General features: G+C 33.7%; 2 protein-coding genes across 2 annotated transcripts in view; both read right to left on the bottom strand.

The window, feature by feature from the left end:
- The window catches only part of rasa2 (RAS p21 protein activator 2), a 162,698-nt gene that overhangs the window by 43,710 nt on the left and 100,302 nt on the right, over window positions 1-18,686 (bottom strand). The gene's annotated exons all lie outside the window — the stretch shown is intronic.
- On the bottom strand, window positions 10,013-18,068 carry LOC141346152 (F-box only protein 36-like). The gene is made up of 4 exons (XM_073851068.1): window positions 17,973-18,068; window positions 10,646-10,754; window positions 10,395-10,567; window positions 10,013-10,201 (listed from the first exon to the last, which is right to left on the bottom strand). Exons 1-4 carry the CDS (start codon window positions 18,066-18,068, stop codon window positions 10,013-10,015), a joined length of 567 nt encoding a protein of 188 aa, XP_073707169.1.

The following is an 18,686-nucleotide window of genomic DNA, read 5'->3' as shown; positions in this document are numbered from 1 at the left end:
TGAGTTCTTCAGGAAGCTGAACACGGTTATTTTTGCCTTACAACCAAAACCACACGTCTTTATAGACATTCTTACCGAGTGAGTCCCGTTCAGCCGAATGAGGCGCGTTGATGGGCGCGCTCTTGCACTTGCTCTGGTCGATGTGTGCACGGGCGCGCTTTTTCGGGAGAAATGCCCATATAAGGAGTTCCACCCTTCAGGACGTCATGAAGAAAAAACTTTCCGAAACTTGTAAGAAACCTGGATGGATCTGGAAAACTGTGAATTTTGTGGTGTTGTTAAAGAGTCTCCTTTTCTTTCAATGTGTATACTCTGATGTCTCTAACTTCCTTTCTAGGATGTTTGGTTCATTAATACAAATAGAAATGTATGATGTTGTATTTTTTTTTTTTGTATAAGATACCATTGATTCTAAAAGTACAGTTTCTTTTTAATTAATTTTTAATTAATTGTTTTACTTGGAAAATATCACATTCATGTTAAGAAATTGGCTAAAGCGAAGCCAATTGTGAACATTTTTACTATTTTAAAAAATATTAGAAACAGAAAAGCTAAGAAGGCCTATGAAGCACTGTGTCATTTTAATTTGGTCAATTGAATGTTTACAGTTTTCTTTTGTCACTGCCATGAATCTTTTTTACCCATGCATGCACTTTTTTTGTTTGTTTTTTCCTCTCTCTCTCTCTATGTATACCCTATTATTCTATTCTGTTGTGAGATGTATATATTTGTATTAATATGTGCATAATTGCATAATAAAAAAATAAAAATTAAAAAATGTAAGAAACCCTGAAGTGTGTATTCGGCACAGAAATGCTATGTTATACAATCGCTTTTTTTGAAACTTTGGCCATGTTTATCATGAGAATACTACGGAGCCCATGGCGTCACCTGTAGGAGAAAAAAAACGATCAGTGCCGACGGTTTTGCAATTCGTCCCCTCAGTTTATAAACCGTAGTCACGAATCTTAAACTGTTCCTTCGGTTTAACAAATCATGCCCATTGATTAATAAACCGTACCCATGAATTTCCAATCCGTGCGCTCAGGTTTTAGTCAGCTGCAAATATGGCTTGACCCCAAAAAAATTCTAACAAAAGGTTTCTCAGTGGTTTACAGTAGTATCAGATGTACTTAAAAACATACTAAAAGTTTACCAAAGTTTGACTCCAAGAAAGTCCCCATTTTCAAAATGTCCTTTGTATTCCTCCTAGACCAGGAATACTGGTGCCATACATGTTTTGCCCATGGATTTGTCGCCCCCAGTCTTTGTCGGCAGATTCAACCAACCACCTGGATACATTGCATTGTTTATTTTTTTAAATGGAGGATTTTCTAAAAATAGAGAGTTGGATGAAGCGACTCTATCAGTGTTTCTAAGGGGGAGAAGGTAAAAAGCAATACAAAGCAGTACAGGTTATGTTGTCATTCCATGTTGTCATCTCTCTGGCTGAATGCAATGTTATAATTGATGTATTATTTCACATTCACAACATGAAGCAAACTTAGGTTTTCACTCTTCCAGCGAGGAAATATGTGACCATGGACCACAAAACCAGTCATACGGGTCATTTTTTTACATTTGGGATCTTTTGAAAACTTTCCATTAATGTATGATTTGATATGATATAGGACAATATTTGGTCGAGATACAACTCTGGATTAAAAATTCAGAAAATCACTTTTAAAGTTCTCCACATAAAACACTTAGCATTGCATATTACTAAAAATAAGTTTTAAAAATATTTACAGTAGGAAATCTTGAAACATGATTTTTACTTAATATCCTGATGGTTTTTTTTGCATAAAAGAAAAATCGATCATTTTGCCCCATACAATGTATTGTTGGCTATTGCTACAAATATACCCGTGCTACTTATTTCTTGTGATTAAAGATCATCTACTTACACAAGACAGTTCAGCTTCACATATAGTAAATACATTCATAAAAATGTTTTAGTACCAGAAAATATAGTTTAACAATTTATGATAATATCCATTAGAAAGGAATCAAAGTGAAATTGCACCATCTGTTGGTCAAAAATAAATAAATGGGCGAATATAAGGGATAATAAAATGAGTAATACATTTAATTTGATTTAATTAAAATGTTAGTCAAAAATAAAAATTCTGTTATAATTCATTCAAGTGAACAATCCATTTAATGAAATAAAGAAAGCTTTTGCAGGCTTCATATTTTTCCACTTTTCTTTTAGATTGACTACTATGCAATCAATATGTCAGATGAGCAGCTACTGACATATGTCCCCAGATTTGGAGACAGAATAGCGATAAGACAGTACTGGAGAAGAGAAGTAGCTGCATTAGAAGGAAACGCCACAGGATCTAAAGCCACGGAAAACCTCATGTCAAAATTGTAAGGAAAGTGGGACAGAAAAAGGAAGCATTGTGATAATTGTTCAGAAAAACTCAGTGGAAACACAAATGCCCAGAAAAAGGAGCGAAGTTTCCAAAAGGGTCTGTTTAAAGAGGTCCGTGGCACCTTTGTCCAAATCAAAGAAAAGCGAGGTGGTGGAACCAGACACTTAAAGGCTTCAAAGAGTGCTACCATTGCAGAACGTTTGGAGGTTGGCAAAGAGCTGTTCTTTCCAAATGGAAAAAATAAGCTAAGGGATATAAATGAATTTGAGCTGAAATTAAGAGACTTTACAAAAGAAGAACTAGACCCACAAACAATGCTGGGTGCGCATTACAGTATAAGGAAGGTAAAGATGCTGAGACTGTATCTTTCTTGCAAGAGGACAGAAACTCAAAGAGCAGATGGGTATGTTACTCAAGGTTCTTCTACCTCCGTGGCATTTGAACGTAATGAAGAATCTGTTGCCATAGCCGAGGACAACACTTCCATCGCTGATTCATCATTCTTGTCGGAAGATAGTGTAGTAGCTCAGTTTCAGTTGATGAAGAAATTCAGTTGGGATGTACTGTTTTGCAAGACAGTTCAATACTGGACACTCTACTAATGGAGCCTGTGAAATAGTGCAAGATAAAACACAGGCCACTAAGTTAAAGGGGTCATCAGATGCCCATTTTCCACAAGTTGATATGATTCTTTAGGGTCTTAATGAAAAGTCTATAATATACTTTGGTTAAAAATTCTCAATAGCAGTGTAAAAAAAACACCCCTTTACCTTGTCAAAATCAGCTCTGCAAAATATCAACTTGTTTTATTGCATGGTCCCTTTAAATGCTAATGAGCTCTGCTCGCCCCGCCCCTCTCTGCTGTGGGATTATGAGCCGTAATGTTTACTTTAGCTGCATTTAGACGCATTTAGCGGCAAAACTTGCCAACAAGCACATTATTAAGAAAGGCCGTTTGCAAAGATGCATAAAAAACCCTTATACTCACTTCTGCTGTGGGTGAAACTGCATCACAAATGATTCGCACAAACATAGATGCATATGTAGATCGGGATTGGCGCTTTCCTTTGAAAAACGAAAGTAACGTTATCCTCTGCATCTTTAGTGGCTCAGATGTCGGGAGTAGATGACAACTGCTATGTTCATCATTACATTCTACAACAAAACACCTCAATCCGAAGCCCCGCCTTCTTAATGAAAGAGCCAATCGTTGGTTAGTAAAGTCTTTAGAACAGGGGCGGAGCCAGACGATGTAAACATTCGGGGCTTATCCCAAACCTAGGGGGGTCCGGGGGCATGCTCCCCCATGTAGATTTTTTCCCAATTACGTCAGCTAAGTGCACTATTTTTCAGGCTGTTTGAGACAATAGAATGCCTAAAAATCTATACACTATCTGGGAAAATGATGATAGTTAGGGTACTCAGTAAAAAAACAAAAACAAAACAAAAAATTCACCCAGTAGAGCCTACAAGAGGAAATGAAACAAAGTTGAAGTTATTTTAAACAAGTAATAAAAATTCAGTGAGTGTTTAAGTGCAATTTTCTCACGTCATGGGATCACAACACTAAGAGATAGTAAATGTTTTCCTGGATTTTTTTTGTGCGTTCCCGAGATTAGACCTTCCTTAACATAATGCCGAAAACCCGAAGTCTCTAGGTGGTCTGGTTGAGGAGTAGATAGAAGTGCAAGATTGGTGCGCACAGACAGAACAGAAATCATGAGTTAACAATCGCAATTTTGTCCGGTGGAAAATTGCGCTAAAAACCTAAAAGATTCGGGGCTTTTGACAAAACATTCGGGGCTTAAGCCCAATTAGCCACCCCCCCGCTCCGCCCGTGCTTTAGAAGTCCCAGTTGCTATAGAAACAATCGGCGCTCTAAGCGCTGCACAGCAAAAAAAATGCTTTTCTTACTTAGATTTTTTGTCTTGTTTCCAGTCAAAATATCTGAAAATTCTTAAATCAAGATGGAAGTAAAAATTATTTTCTTGTTGTAGAGATTAAAAAGTGTATAAATTGTAAATGTTTTTAGAAAATAACCGATCGTTTTGCTAGATAAGACTGGAATTATTTAGAGCTCTTTGAAGCTGCATTTAAACTGCATTTTGGAAGTTCAAACTCGGGGGCACCATAGAAGTCCATTATTATTACGATGCGTGCAGGAACGGGCAACACAGCGAAGGAGTAAACGTAAAAGACTTTAATAAATCCTTTGACAAGGTAAAAACTGACAGGGAGACTGGAACACAGGCGGAACCGTGGAATGTGACATAGGGTAATGCATGGTAACGTTGCTGTCGGTCAAAGAAACTGAGGAAACAAACAACTTATAAATGGTAGCTAATTAACTAGGACAGGTGTAGGGACTAACAATAACAAACAGGAAGAACCAAATATGGGCAAGGGGTAAACCCAACAACGGGGTAAGACAAAGGGAGAAACCAAAACACACAGACCAAAAGGGGGGAAAACACAAGGAAAACCTGACAATTATATGGAGAGAAATCCTTAAATGTTTTCCTCAAAAAACACCATTTGTTTACGACTGAAGAAAGAAAGACATGAACATCTTGGATGACAAGGGGGTGAGTACATTATCTGTACATGTTTGTTCTGAAAGTGAACTACTCCTTTAAAGGTACCTTCGACATCTCACACTAAACACACTACATCGATTTGATAACAGCGCCACCTGTTGGTCAAACCTAATAAGCCATTAAATCATGTAAGTAGGCGTTCTACAACATTTTTCTGTCGTTTTGACTAAAATCATCCTGAAATGGCTTCTTTTTACTGATTGTTGCCACTGGTCTACTGTTTCTGCCATCCTTAGCTCCTCATTTTCCCCTTTGAATGCTTGGCCCCGTAAATGCTGCTTGCAGCTATATTATTATTTAGTATTGTTATATATGTATACATTTTAAATTGTTTTCTGATTACTTGTACTTGCAAACATATGGGTGTTGGATATTGCTTAAGGGTAAGAATACAGTAAAATAACCAATACCAGTTATATTCATGAATTATCCTATATTCGTGAATTATCTAATATTATCCTCAATGTTGTGTTTGTCCAAGGTGGTCAGACAGTATGTGCAACAGCAGCACCCGCAGGAGCATATGATTCCATCTCCTGGTTTCTTGGAATGTACAATATTAGTTATTGCATCTTGCACATCCATATAACGTGTCATACAATGCACAGATGTTGTTACAGCAGTGTTACAATCTAGAGGTATAAGATTTTATAGATTTAAATGTATTGTTTATGGATTCATGTTTTCTGTTCTCAGTGTTTATACGGCATGCGAGATTGTTTTTACAAAGTACAGCAAAAACAGTAAAATTTGTAATTATTTTTCCTATTTACTTTTATATATATATATTTGAATATATTTTAAAATGTCATTTATTCCTGTGATTTCAAAGCTGAATTTTTATCATCATTATTTCCAGTCACATGATTCTTCAGAAATCATTCTAAAATTCTGATTTGGTTCTCAAAAACATATTTATTATTATTCATATGTTAAAAACAGCTGATTAGAATTTCTTAGTTTTTTTTTAATGAATAGAAAGTTCAGAAGAACAGCATTTATCTGAAATATACATCTTTTGTAACATTATACATGTCTTAAAGCATCAAAGCATCTAAATAAAAGTATTAATTTTTATATTTTTTTTCCCCAGAAAAAAAAACACTAGCTTTTGAATGGTATAGTGTATAATTTTACAAAAGATGAATATTTCAGATAAATGCTGATCTTTATATGTTTTGATTCATCAAAGAATCCTGAAAAAAATTACTCAACCATTTATAATAATAATAAATGTTTCTTGAACAGAATATTACAATGATTTTTGAGATTTGGTGTGTGGTTGGTGTGTTTGAGTGTCAGGTTTTAGAAAGATTGTGACAAATAAATATTGAAAAAAAAACTGTAATGCTGTTCTACTGAATACAGTATTTTAAAAAAATAAACAGAACGGATACAAAAGACGATCTGTCATACTTTAATTAAATATGTATATGTAGTATACAAGACTACAGCAATAACATAAAGGAGATGAACAGATGAATAATATAAAAAATCATCTGACTATGATGCTGGTGTTTCCTGAAATTACTGTAACTCTAATAATTAAAGAATTTAAGAGCAGTCCATAACAACTGTCAGTACTAAATGATTTTTACTAATGTGTATTTACTGTGCAGGACCAAAGTCTGCACAAAGATAGTAAAATAATGAAGTGCCTGACAACAAGACAACATCTTTTATATAGGACTAAAAATTACTCCATGTACTATAAAAAAGTGACAGTAGAGACTGATATTGTTACAAAAGGCTTCTATTTTTAATAAATGCTGTAGTTTTTAATTTTTTATTCATCAGCGAATCCTGAAAAAAGTATAACATGTTCTAAAACTTGCGATTTCATCCACAGAAGAAAAATGTCAACTCTTCAAAATAAATAAATAAATAAATAAATAAATAAATAAGGTAAACAAATGTTAGATTATCTTGAGTAATTTTAGCTTATTAATATGGATGAATTGGATCATCGAAGGTCGGCAGCAAAGACATCGGTTAATAAAATGGGATTAAATACATAAAGGATATTTGTATTATTTAACATATTTAATTATTGCAGGTTTGCGTTGAATTTCAGTGTTTTTATTTATTTTGAGAAATGCTGTATCTGTTTTTTTTAGTGAGTGAGATGAATTAATGCATGTTCACATTTATTCTAGAACTAAAGTAACATCTTGCTCACAATTTCTCTCAACATGAGGACAGGAGAGCTTTTAATCAATAAATGAGGGAAAAAAGTAACTCAGATATTTTCTTGTCAATTAAAAAGTAATGCGTTACTTTACTATATTACAAAAACTTGCATTAATTGTAATGCATTACCCCCAACACAGGGGGTCTGTAGTTTACATGTATATGTATATGTATATATGTACATATACATGTGTTAGATTTATAATTAGTACTCCCCGCCTCCAGTTCACTCACGCATTTGAAGATGAAACATCACATGGAGCGTATTGCATTCTGGGAAACAGTATCCCATGCAGTGTCTTCAGATGCATAAATTAAATTTCAGCAAATGTAGCAGGTAATCTGGGCATTCCATGCATACAGAAAATGCACATACTATTCACAGTATACACATAGCATACTGCAATATAGTAGGCGTTAGGTAGAATGCCATTCCACAGCTTCTGTACTGATTTCAGTGTACTTGAGTTATGTTTAGCAGATTCTGGCAAATATAGTAGGTCATCCTGGTATTCCAGAAAAAAATAATACAGAAAATTAGCATACTATGCACAGTATACATACTGGGTACAGCAGAAATAGTAAAAGTAGTATGGCATTTCAAACACAGCCCTTGGCTTTGCACATTCACTCACTTTATTAACTTAAAGCGCCATCTGCTGGTCAATTTGCAGTTAATGAAAAGAGTGCTGTTAGAGTGAGACAAATCAGTGGTATTTGGTGATTTAAACATATTATAAACAAAATTTGGGAATATCTACAATACTTACATTATATTAATAATTATGGGTTACATTTTTAAATAATATTAACACTTGAATATTTAATACTTTGGCATTCGAATTGAATTTTTCAGAAACGTGTCTTATATCAGTACCTGCACTGCAAAAAAAAAATCTTGTTTCCAGCCAAAATATAAAAAAAAATTGTACAAATTATTTTCTTGTTTTCAGAAAAAACAAGTCAAAACTAAATGAGTTTTTGCTTAGAACAAGCAAAATAATCTGCCAATGGGGTAAGCAAAAAAATCTTATTTCAAACAGAAAACAAAATTATTTTTCTTACTCCATTGGCAGATTATTTTGCTTGTTTCATGCAAAAACACTTAATTTTGACTTGTTTTTTTCCCCTGAAAACAAGAAAATAATTTGTACTTTTCTAGAAAATCCCAAGAATATTTTGGCTGGAAACAAGACAAAAAAATCTAAGTAAGAAAAGCATTTTTTGCAGTGTGCAAGCATGAAAAGACAGAAATAGATACATTCGCAACACTTTAAGATCATATGACTGTCTTTTTGATCGACTGAGAGTTGTTTTAATAGCTCATGGAGATGTTCTTTCACACTGCAAAAAAAGCTTTTCTTATTTACATTTTTTTTCTTGTTTCCAGCCAAAATATCTAACAATTCTGAAATCAAGAAGGATTTTCTAGATGAGTAAAAATAATTGTCTTGTTTTCAGAAAAAGAAAAAAAAAAAGTCAAAATTAAGCATGTTTTTGCTTGAAACAAGCTAAATAATCTTCCAATGGGGTACGAAAAATAATCTAGTTTTCTGTTTGAAATATTTTTTTTTTCTTACCCCACTGGCAGATTATTTCACTTCTTCTAACAAAAAACTTAATTTTGACTTGTTTTTCTGAAAACAAGAAAATAATTTTTGCTAGTCTAGAAAATTCTTCTTGATTTAAGAATTTTTAGATATTTTGGCTGGAAACAAGACAAAAAAATCTAAGTCAGAAAAGCATTTTTTGCAGAGTGCAAGCATGAAAAGACAGAAATAGATAAATTCATGAACACTTTAAGATCATATGACTGTCTTTTTGATCGACTGAGAGTTGTTTAATAGCTCATGGAGATGTTCTTTCACACTGCAAAAAAAGCTTTTCTTATTTACATTTTTTGTCTTGTTTCCAGCCAAAATATCTAACAATTCTGAAATCAAGAAGGATTTTCTAGATGAGTAAAAATAATTGTCTTGTTTTCAGAAAAAAAAAAAAAACAAGTCAAAATTAAGCATGTTTTTGCTTGAAACAAGCTAAATAATCTTCCAATGGGGTACGAAAAATAATCTAGTTTTCTGTTTGAAATATTTTTTTTTCTTACCCCACTGGCAGATTATTTCACTTCTTCTAACAAAAAACTTAATTTTGACTAGTTTTTTTCTGAAAACAAGAAAATTATTTTTGCTAGTCTAGAAAATCCTTCTTTATGAATTCTTAGATATTTTGGCTGAAAACAAGACAAAAATATCTAAGTAAGAAAAGCATTTTTTGCAGAGTACAAGCATGAAAAGACAGAAATAGATAAATTCATGAACACTTTAAGATCATATGATTGTCTTTTTGATCGACTGAGAGTTGTTTTAATAGCTCATGGAGATGTTCTTTCACACTGCAAACAAATGCTTGTCTTGTTTCCAGCCAAAATATCTAAAAATTCTTAAATCAAAAAGGATTTTCCAGACGTGTAAAAATTATTGTCTTTAAAAAGAAAACAAGTTAAAATTAAGCATGTTTTTGCTTGAAACAAGCAAAATAATCTGCCAATGGGGTAAGAAAAATATTCTTTTTTTCTGTTTGAAACAAGATTATTTTTCTTACTCAATTGGCAGATTATTTTGCTTGTTCTAATCAAAAACTCACTTAATTTTGACTTGTTTTTTTTTTTCTGAAAACAAGAAAATTATTTTTGCTAGTCTAGAAAATCCTTCTTTATGTAAGAATTCTTAGATATTTTGGCTGAAAACAAGACAAAAAAATCTAAGTAAGAAAAGCATTTTTTGCAGTGTGCAAGCATGAAAAGACTTTAAGATCATCTTTTTGTTTAATGAGAGTTTTAATAGCTCATGGAGATTCAGTATTGTCTTTATCTTCTTCCTCTGCGGGACAAGCCGCGCTGTCATGTTCTTTTTTAAAGTAAAACTCAAAGATGTTCTTCCAACCCATGACCTTCGCCAGACTCTCAATCTCTTCAGGATTTATATCACAATGACCCAACACAGCCTGCTTCCAGATCTCATCCGAGTTACACAGCTGGACAAACATGCAAATAAACAGATAAAATACATAGATTATTTCTGTGGCATAAATAGGAGAAGTTACAACCTAAATTTGATTACTGCAGTATGATGCTTTCCTTTGCAGTGACCACTACGAGATAATGCAATAATGCAACCTTCACTTCACTCAAAAAGCAGAGGAGAAAGGGACAAGGTATTGTTCTAACCTTCCTAAACCTGCTTGAGGTTTGGCTCATGCAGCCAATGTCCTGTAAGGATATGTAGGAAAGGATTTTAAGGAGCAGCTTGTCAGGTAAACGTTCCAGGTAGTCGAAATGCCCTCGACACAGAGCCAAAGCGTACTCCAGAATCCGGGATCCAAACACCACAGCTACCTGCTCTAAAATCATGAATCACATTCACATGTATATACAAATCATGATGAAGCACATATTTAAATGCAAAGCTGGATCTTTACCTTGCAACACTGAATCGTTCAAAAAGTCTTGGTGGAGGTGTTTCATCTCTCCAGGTGGTGCCCCTCTGCATTCAGTCCTTAGAGAAATCTTCCACCACCTCCATATAACCTGTTGGTAATGAAACATGACGCTATTAAAAACATGATGTTTAATAGATACCCTTATGAAAAACAAGTTTATTCAAGTGTGCTATTAGTATACTTCTTTTAAACTATAAAATAGGAAAGTATACTTTCCGTCTACTTTTTATGTACTTCTCAGAAATGTGCTCTATATAATTCTCAAAAATATACTTACAATGACATTTCAGTATACTTGACTTATACTTAGAATAGTCTAAGTATATTTGAGCTATACTTGTGCTCTGAGAATCTGTGTTTTCATTGTTATACTCTAGGGGCGCTATTGCACATCTTCTGAACAGAATTTCCAAAACACAAGTGAAGAAGAAACCGAAACAACAGATGCTTCCACATGTAATCTAACACAATCATCAGACATAAAACAGCATCAAAACCATAGATATGGAAAAATGTCGACCCATGAAGAGGTGATAATTACCGTCAAGCTTTTGGGTGTTGATCTCCATCTACGTTTTGATTATCATTAGTGGTGGGCATAGATTAATTTTTTTAATCTAGATTAATCTAGATTAAATCTTGAAATTAATCTAGATTAATCTAGATTAAAATGGCTAATTTGAATTCTGCCGAAGGCATTCAGAATATGTGTGCTACCCAAATAATGACTAAAATTAAGTCTTTGAGAACGGGTTTCTCAAGCCAGGTGGCGCATTAGACCAGGCGCTCATCTCCTGTTTCCAAAATGCATTACAAACTGCTTGACAATTGCATTTACAACACAATTAACTATACAAACATGTGTAACCAAGTACTTCTGCGCAAAAGGCTGTACGACGTGCGCGTTCCCGTAAAATACACATGCGCGCAGGTATGGATAGCCTATCTGCGTGCATAGTCTTCCAATAAACTGCATTGCTTTTAGAAGCGTCAATTCAGTTGTTGCATATAGTTTAATGTCTTTATTTCGGGATTATCAAAGTAAATTATAACTCAAACTTGAGATTTTACAGGGGCACAGCAGATTTTCACTGGGGCACGTGCCCCAGTAAAAAGGGTCTAGCAACGCACCTGCCCTGAAGCGGCTTCATAGCTGCATCCATGTCTGCGCGTCTCATTTGATGTGGTAATTTCACAGAAGTTGAAGACTTGTTCTCGCCCCCTACAGTGCAATTCAACTAGATATACGTCATCCGCGCTAAAATATCAAGGTGAAAGTCATCATATCTTGGGGAGCTCCAAGATGGCGCCGAGGACAGACGTGGTTCTGTAAGTTGAGAAACAAATCGGGTATTTCTCACAAATGAACATACAAATTCTATAAAGTTGCTAATTACTATCGTTAGGTTGCTTATAGTGGCTGATTTTGAGTAAATATTGACGTTGGAGTAGCGCAACAAAGTAATATTGAACTACCATCAGTTTCATTGCACAATTCAGAAAAATGGATGAGGATCTTGGCGCAGAGATGGAGGTTGACACTTTAAAAGAGAAGAGAAGTTTTAACGATACACACTCGTATGCATGTAAAGTAAAAAACGGAGGCAGTTGTGATTCTTGTCCAAACACACCAAGCAAAAATCATCCTCCAAAAAAGAAAAAAAGTGTCGTTGACTCCTCTGCCAAACAAAGTGAACTTTCGCTGAGTGAAGTGCAGGAGAATATCATCCGAATTCTCTCTGAGAAAATCAACGAGCGATCTGACCAGCTTGAAAAAATGGTTAAAGAAAATTCTTCCAATATTGAAGCTTTGGGCAAATCTCTTACCTCAGTGCATGATGATGTAATGGTTCTGCAGAAAGAAAACGAAATGCTGAAAAATGCAAATGCTCTCATGGAAAAAAAGGTCAAGGAAATGAACACTAAAATTCATGATCAGGAACGTTACAGCCGCAGATGGTGCCTGCGTTTGTATGGGCTGTCCGAGCAAACTAATGAAAACGTGAAAATGAGAGCCACGGAAGTATGCAAAGCGGTGGTTTCGGACACAGACAAACGGATGGTAGCAGATAGTCTGGATGTGGCACACCGTCTGGGCCGACTGAATACTTCGGACGATGGCAGAAGAGTGAAACCAAGACCGGTGATCATGAGGTTCATTTCCCGTACCGCCAGAGATTTAATCTGGAAAAACTCAAAAAACAACGAATATCTGGCTACCAAGGGGATGCGGTTCAAGGAGGACTTGACTGCTTTCGACAGAGAAGCACGGAATCGTCTTTGGCCGAATGTGGAGAGAGCAAGGAAAGAAGGAAAAAACGCATATTTCAGCGGAGCAAGGGCTTTCGTCGATGGTAGAGAGATTCGTCCTGAAGATTGCAACGGAACTACATAGACTTGACCGTCTTGTTGCAGTTTGAAATTGGCGGTATTGGGCATGATAGGTTGCTCTTTGTTTTGTAAAGGAAGGAAAAAAAAAAAAAAAAAAACGAAGAAAAGAAGAAATGTATGCTTTTGAGTTCTAAATCTGATTGTTAACTGGATGCACTTTAAGTTTTTTTCTCCTAATGTTTGCAACTGTGAAAATTCTTTGGTATCATTTGTGAGAATCCCATTATGTGGATGTTTGAAGTTTAGACTTCTATTTACTCTTGTGGTTCTTTAAGTAATCGTTTGAACATTTATGTCTCTTTCTTTATTTTCTATCAATGCCAGAGGTATTCGGGATATCTTAAAGAGAAAAGCGTTATTTTTGTATTGCAAAGAGAAAAATGTAGATTTTTGTTTAATTCAGGAAACGCACGCATGTTGTTCAGATGCTGTGTTTTGGAAAAATCAATGGGGAAAAGAGATTTGGTTATCATTCGGCAGCAATCGCTCAGCGGGGGTCGCTATTTTGCAAGATAAATTTACAGGGCAAATATTAAACTACGAAAAAGATGATTGCGGTAGATGGATATTACTTGTGTTAAATAAGGATAACGAACAATTTGTACTAGTAAATTGTTATGCCACCAATAACAAATTGAACAATGATATACTTTTTTCAAATATTGAATCCAGGATTCAGCATTTCATTTCCCAATATCCTTCAGCCAAAGTTATTTGGGGAGGAGATTTCAATACTGTGTTTAATGAAACTATTGATAGATGGCCTCCTAAAATTAGACCGAGCCCTTCTTGTGGATTGAATAATGTATGTTTAAGATTGGGTCTTACTGATGTGTGGCGTTGTAAAAACCCAGATAGGGAAGAATATACATGGAGTAATAAGGACTCATCTCTTCATTCTCGTATTGACTATTGGTTAGTGTCTAATGATTTGACTAATAATGTGACTTCTGTATTGATAGAACCTTGCATAATGACAGATCATAAAGGAATATTTATAAAAATTAATGTGGTACAAGATAAATCAGTCAAAAAACATAACGGTTATTGGAAATTAAACAACAAATTGCTTGAAAATGAAGGTTTAAAGGAAAACATTAAAGGAATTATTGAAAAATATAGAAAAATTGCAGATTTAGAAAAATCATATGGAAAGTATTGGGAATTAATGAAGTTTGATATTAGAACGACATGTATTAATCATGGAAAATTAGAATCAAAAACTAAAAAAATGAAAGAAAAATCAATTATTAATGATATTTTAAATTTGTGTAAAAAGCAAAAGGAAGTTTTGACTGATTGTGAGTTACAAAAATTAGATTTATTGCAAATTGAATTAGATAAGATCTATGAGGACAAAGCAAGAGGAGCATTTATTAGAACTAGACTTAAATGGTTAGAAAAAGGGGAAAAAAATACAAAATATTTTTTTGGCCTTGAAAAAAGAAACAGTGATTTTGCCTCAATCTCGAAATTAATGATTAACAACAAATTAGTAGATAACTCCTCAGTTATTTCAAAATATGTTGCTCAGTTTTTTGGTAATTTGTATTCTTCCATATCAGATTCTTCTGACAGTGATATTTTTTTAAATAGCCTGGTGAGTGATACCAAAAAAATTGATCAGAACTTTCAGAATGTTTGTGATAAAGAAATAGACAGCGAAGAGTTGAGAGAGTGTATTAACTTATTAAAGAATAACAAATCTCCAGGCAATGATGGGCTAACCGGTGATTTTTATAAGACTTTTTCCAAAGAACTTTCACCCTTTTTACTATTAGTGTTTGTAGAAGCTATACAAAATGGTGAATTGCCCGTTTCACTAAAACAAGGAGTTATAACACTGATTCCTAAACCTAATAAAGACAGATTATTCATTGAAAATTGGAGGCCTATTAGTTTGCTAAATAATGACAGTAAATTGTTTGCAATGATATTTGCTAGAAGACTGAAGCAAGGTTTAGACAAAATAATTGATGTAGAACAGTCTGGGTTTATGAAAGGTCGTCATATCAGGAATAATATTAGACTAGTCTTAGATATGATTGATTATAATCACTTTATTGAGGATGATAGTTTTATTTTATTTATTGATTTCTATAAAGCCTTTGATACGGTGATTCATAGTTTTATTTTTAAAGTTATTAAATTGTTTGGTTTTGGAGATATGTTTTTGAAAGCAGTTAAAACATTGTATAGTGGGTGTAATAGTTCTGTCAAACTTGCCCATGGTACTTCACAAAGATTTGATATTCATCGTGGCATTAGGCAAGGATGCCCTCTCTCTCCTTTTTTATTTTTGTTAGTCACTCAAGTCTTAGCATCACATTTAAAAAGAAATCAATTTAATGGTATCACAGCTTTAGGTGTACAATTTAAACTTAGTCAATTTGCGGATGACACTACAGTGTTTTTGAAAAACAAATTTGAAATACCGAAAATAATTCGATATATTGAGGAATTCACTGTTGTATCAGGCCTTAAAATGAACTTAGATAAATCTGTATTATTTCCCCTTAAAGATTGTTCCTTTACAGAACTAGAGAATATTCCAGTTAAACATAAACTAACATATTTGGGTGTAATCATTTGTAAAAATGAAAAACAAAGAAGTCAGTTCAATTTTGAGCCAATTATTGAGAAAACTAAAAAGAAATTTAATTTGTGGTTAATGCGTGACCTCTCAATATTTGGAAGGGTATTATTGTCCAAGGCCGAAGGTATATCTAGATCAGTGTATACATCATTGTCATTAGACGTACCTCCTAAGATTATCAAAGATTTAGATCAAATTCTTTATAACTTTATTTGGAGGAAAAAACCACATTATTTAAAAAAGGAGGTAATTTGTAATCCTAAAGAGCAAGGGGGACTGGAGGTCTTGGATTATAATACTCTTAATGACACTTTTAAAATTAAATGGTTAATAGAGTTTTTGAAGAATAGAGAAAGTCCTTGGAATGTATTTCCTAATTATATATTTAACACTTTGGGAGGCATAGATTTTTTGTTAAAATGTAATTTTTCTGTTGACAAAATTCCTGTTAAATTGGCTGGTTTTCACAGACAAGCCCTGCTAGCATGGAATTTGGTGTATAAGCACAATTTTTCACCCCACAACTATTTTATATGGAATAACAAAGATATATTATTTAAAAACAAATCTTTATTCTATCATACTTGGTTCAATGAAGGTATTCTTTTAGTAAGTCAGTTATTTAATTCTCATGGATACTTGTTGTCATATTCTGAATTTCTTCAAAAATTTCAATTACCAATTAGACCAAGAGAATTTGCTGTTGTTATTGACGCAATTCCAAAGAATGTGACAGTACTTTTAAAAAACTATAATTTAGAAGGAATCAGCATGGTTAATCCTTGTGAAAACTTTTTTATTGGAAATGTTGATGTGTTAAAACAACAGTATAGTAATAAGATTATAAGGAATTCTCTTCGGTCTGTATCTTTACCTGCAGCAAGATTTTTCTGGTCTTCTTTATTTGGTAATATCTCTTGGGTTAAAGCATGGAATCTGTCAAATAAGTTTTGTATAAATAACAAAATTAAGGAAGTGTCTTACAAAATACTTCATAGAATTTATCCTGCCAAGCATGTTTTGGAAAGATTTAAGCTTAATATTTCATATAACTGTGAATTCTGCGGTCAAGAAAAAGAAACAATTTTGCATCTTTTTTTTTCATTGTATTTATTCAAGATTATTTTGGAAAGATATGGAATTCTATATTAACAGAAAAATGGAATGTATGATAGAAATTTGTATATTTGATGTGCTTTTTTATACAGAAAATGAAAGTTTGAATTGTAAAGAACAACATATTATACATTTGTTTATTTTATTAGGAAAATTCCATATACATAAGAAAAAGTGGGCTCAGTGTAAACCAAATTTTTCTCATTTTATTAACGACTTTAAATTGTATGTAAATCTCTTGGAACAAACAAAAAACAAAAAAGCACTGAAAACATGTAATGCTCTAAAATCATTGAAGTTTATGTAATGTTACTTTCTTTTTTTTTTTTTTTTTTTTTTTTCTCTTTTTTTTCTTTCTTCTTTTTCTCTGGCAGCTAATGTTAATTTGATGTATGTAATACCTCTTGTTCTTGTGGCATTGAACCAACAATAAAAAAAAAAAAAAAAAAAAAAAAAAAAAAAAGTCATCATATCTTGCGTAGTTTAGACCCAGCTCCCAACCCAACTTTGAGAATAGATTAACGGCGATATTTTTTTTATCGCGCGATATGAGTCTCACGTTAACGCAGCACGTTAACGCCGATAACGGCCCACCACTAATTATCATCAATAGTCCTTTTGTTCAAAATGCTGTTTATTTATTTACTATTTTTTCATTTATGAAACTTACTCACATTCAAGTGTTTATTAAAAAAATGCATGAAGCTAGAATAAAATGTTTTTGTTTACAAGCAGATACCCTGTTCTTTCTTTTGATGTTTTGTATGTTCAGATATTCAGCAAAATATATACAAATAAATACCTAAATAGAGACATAGTAGTATACTTAAAGTATGATGTAAAGTTCACTTTAAGAAAACCTATGAGTATAAAACTACTAAACTAGTAGTTTACTGAGACTATATTTCAAAAAATGCATAAAAAAGTATTTAATTAGTAAACTATCCGTATACTTATAAGTTCGCTTTTAGTATACTTGCAGTACAAACTGAAAACAAAGATGTAAACTAGTTGTGTAACGTTACTCAAAGTTAACAACTGTTATACTTAAAGTATACTTTTATATACTAGAAAGTGGGCCAGTTTAGTCCCTAGGAGTATTGAAATACTACACTTAAAAGTATACTGATGTTTGTATACATACAACATAAAGAATACACTTGAACATTACTTGCTTAAATGCAAAAATGTACTTCAAAATACCTCCTTTTGTGTGACAACAAACTGATAGAAGTCTTTAGAGGTAGGTGGACCTTGTCCTGCGGTTTCAAACAGTATCTCACTCAGCAGAGACGCCATGTTTTGATGCTTAGTGGTTACCATGACAACAGACAGACCAAAATGATCTCTTTTCCAACAGAAATCCATTTTACGCTGCTGTATTCACATCTTTTTTGTGTGAAACACATACGATAAGCAGTCTAAAATAATAATTAAAAAGTTTACACAAAATGATGTAAGGGTGAACGTTTTTTTTAAGATGGTGGTAGCGGGGGGTCACGACCTGGCGGAGTGATATTATGAAATCCTGACGTACGTTGCTGATGCACTAGTGATACAAACAGAAAGCGAGGGGTTAATGATGAAACGAGCCGTTAGCACTATGTCCAATAGGCGTTGTTATCGTTAGCACGGTGGTCGGTAAGGTTAACCGCGCCGGTTGTTGTCGTAATCGTGTTTTTTTTTTTTATGTAGTGTGGGAAGTAGTGCGTGGCGGAAGCACGCAGCGCTGTGGGAGCGGAGGTGCTGCGGCAGTTCGCAGGTCGCTCAGCTGATGAAGGTAAAGCTGCTGCTGCTGCACTGTGTCTAACAGCTACTACAACACTGGAACAAATAGGTAATTACAATAACACCAAGATGTAAACATATGTGTTTAACTATAATGTTCGGGATCGTCTTACATCATATGCGCATTGG

Source organism: Garra rufa, chromosome 11 (genome assembly GCF_049309525.1).
Source record: "Garra rufa chromosome 11, GarRuf1.0, whole genome shotgun sequence".
NCBI classification, from domain to species: Eukaryota; Metazoa; Chordata; class Actinopteri; order Cypriniformes; family Cyprinidae; genus Garra; species Garra rufa.
The sequence above is the reverse complement of the archived record's forward strand: the minus strand, read 5'-3'. Positions and strand labels throughout refer to the sequence as shown.

What these genes read in the sequence shown, in the direction of transcription:
- LOC141346152 (XM_073851068.1), bottom strand. Translation starts at nt 18,068, where the DNA reads ATGGCGTCTCTGCTGAGTGAGATACTGTTTGAAACCGCAGGACAAGGT. An exon ending in TTGTTGTCACACAAAAGGAG is followed by an intron (nt 10,755 to 17,972) that starts GTATTTTGAAGT and finishes CATTACCAACAG; the next exon opens with GTTATATGGAGGTGGTGGAA. An exon ending in CCTCAAGCAGGTTTAGGAAG is followed by an intron (nt 10,202 to 10,394) that starts GTTAGAACAATA and finishes ATGTTTGTCCAG; the next exon opens with CTGTGTAACTCGGATGAGAT.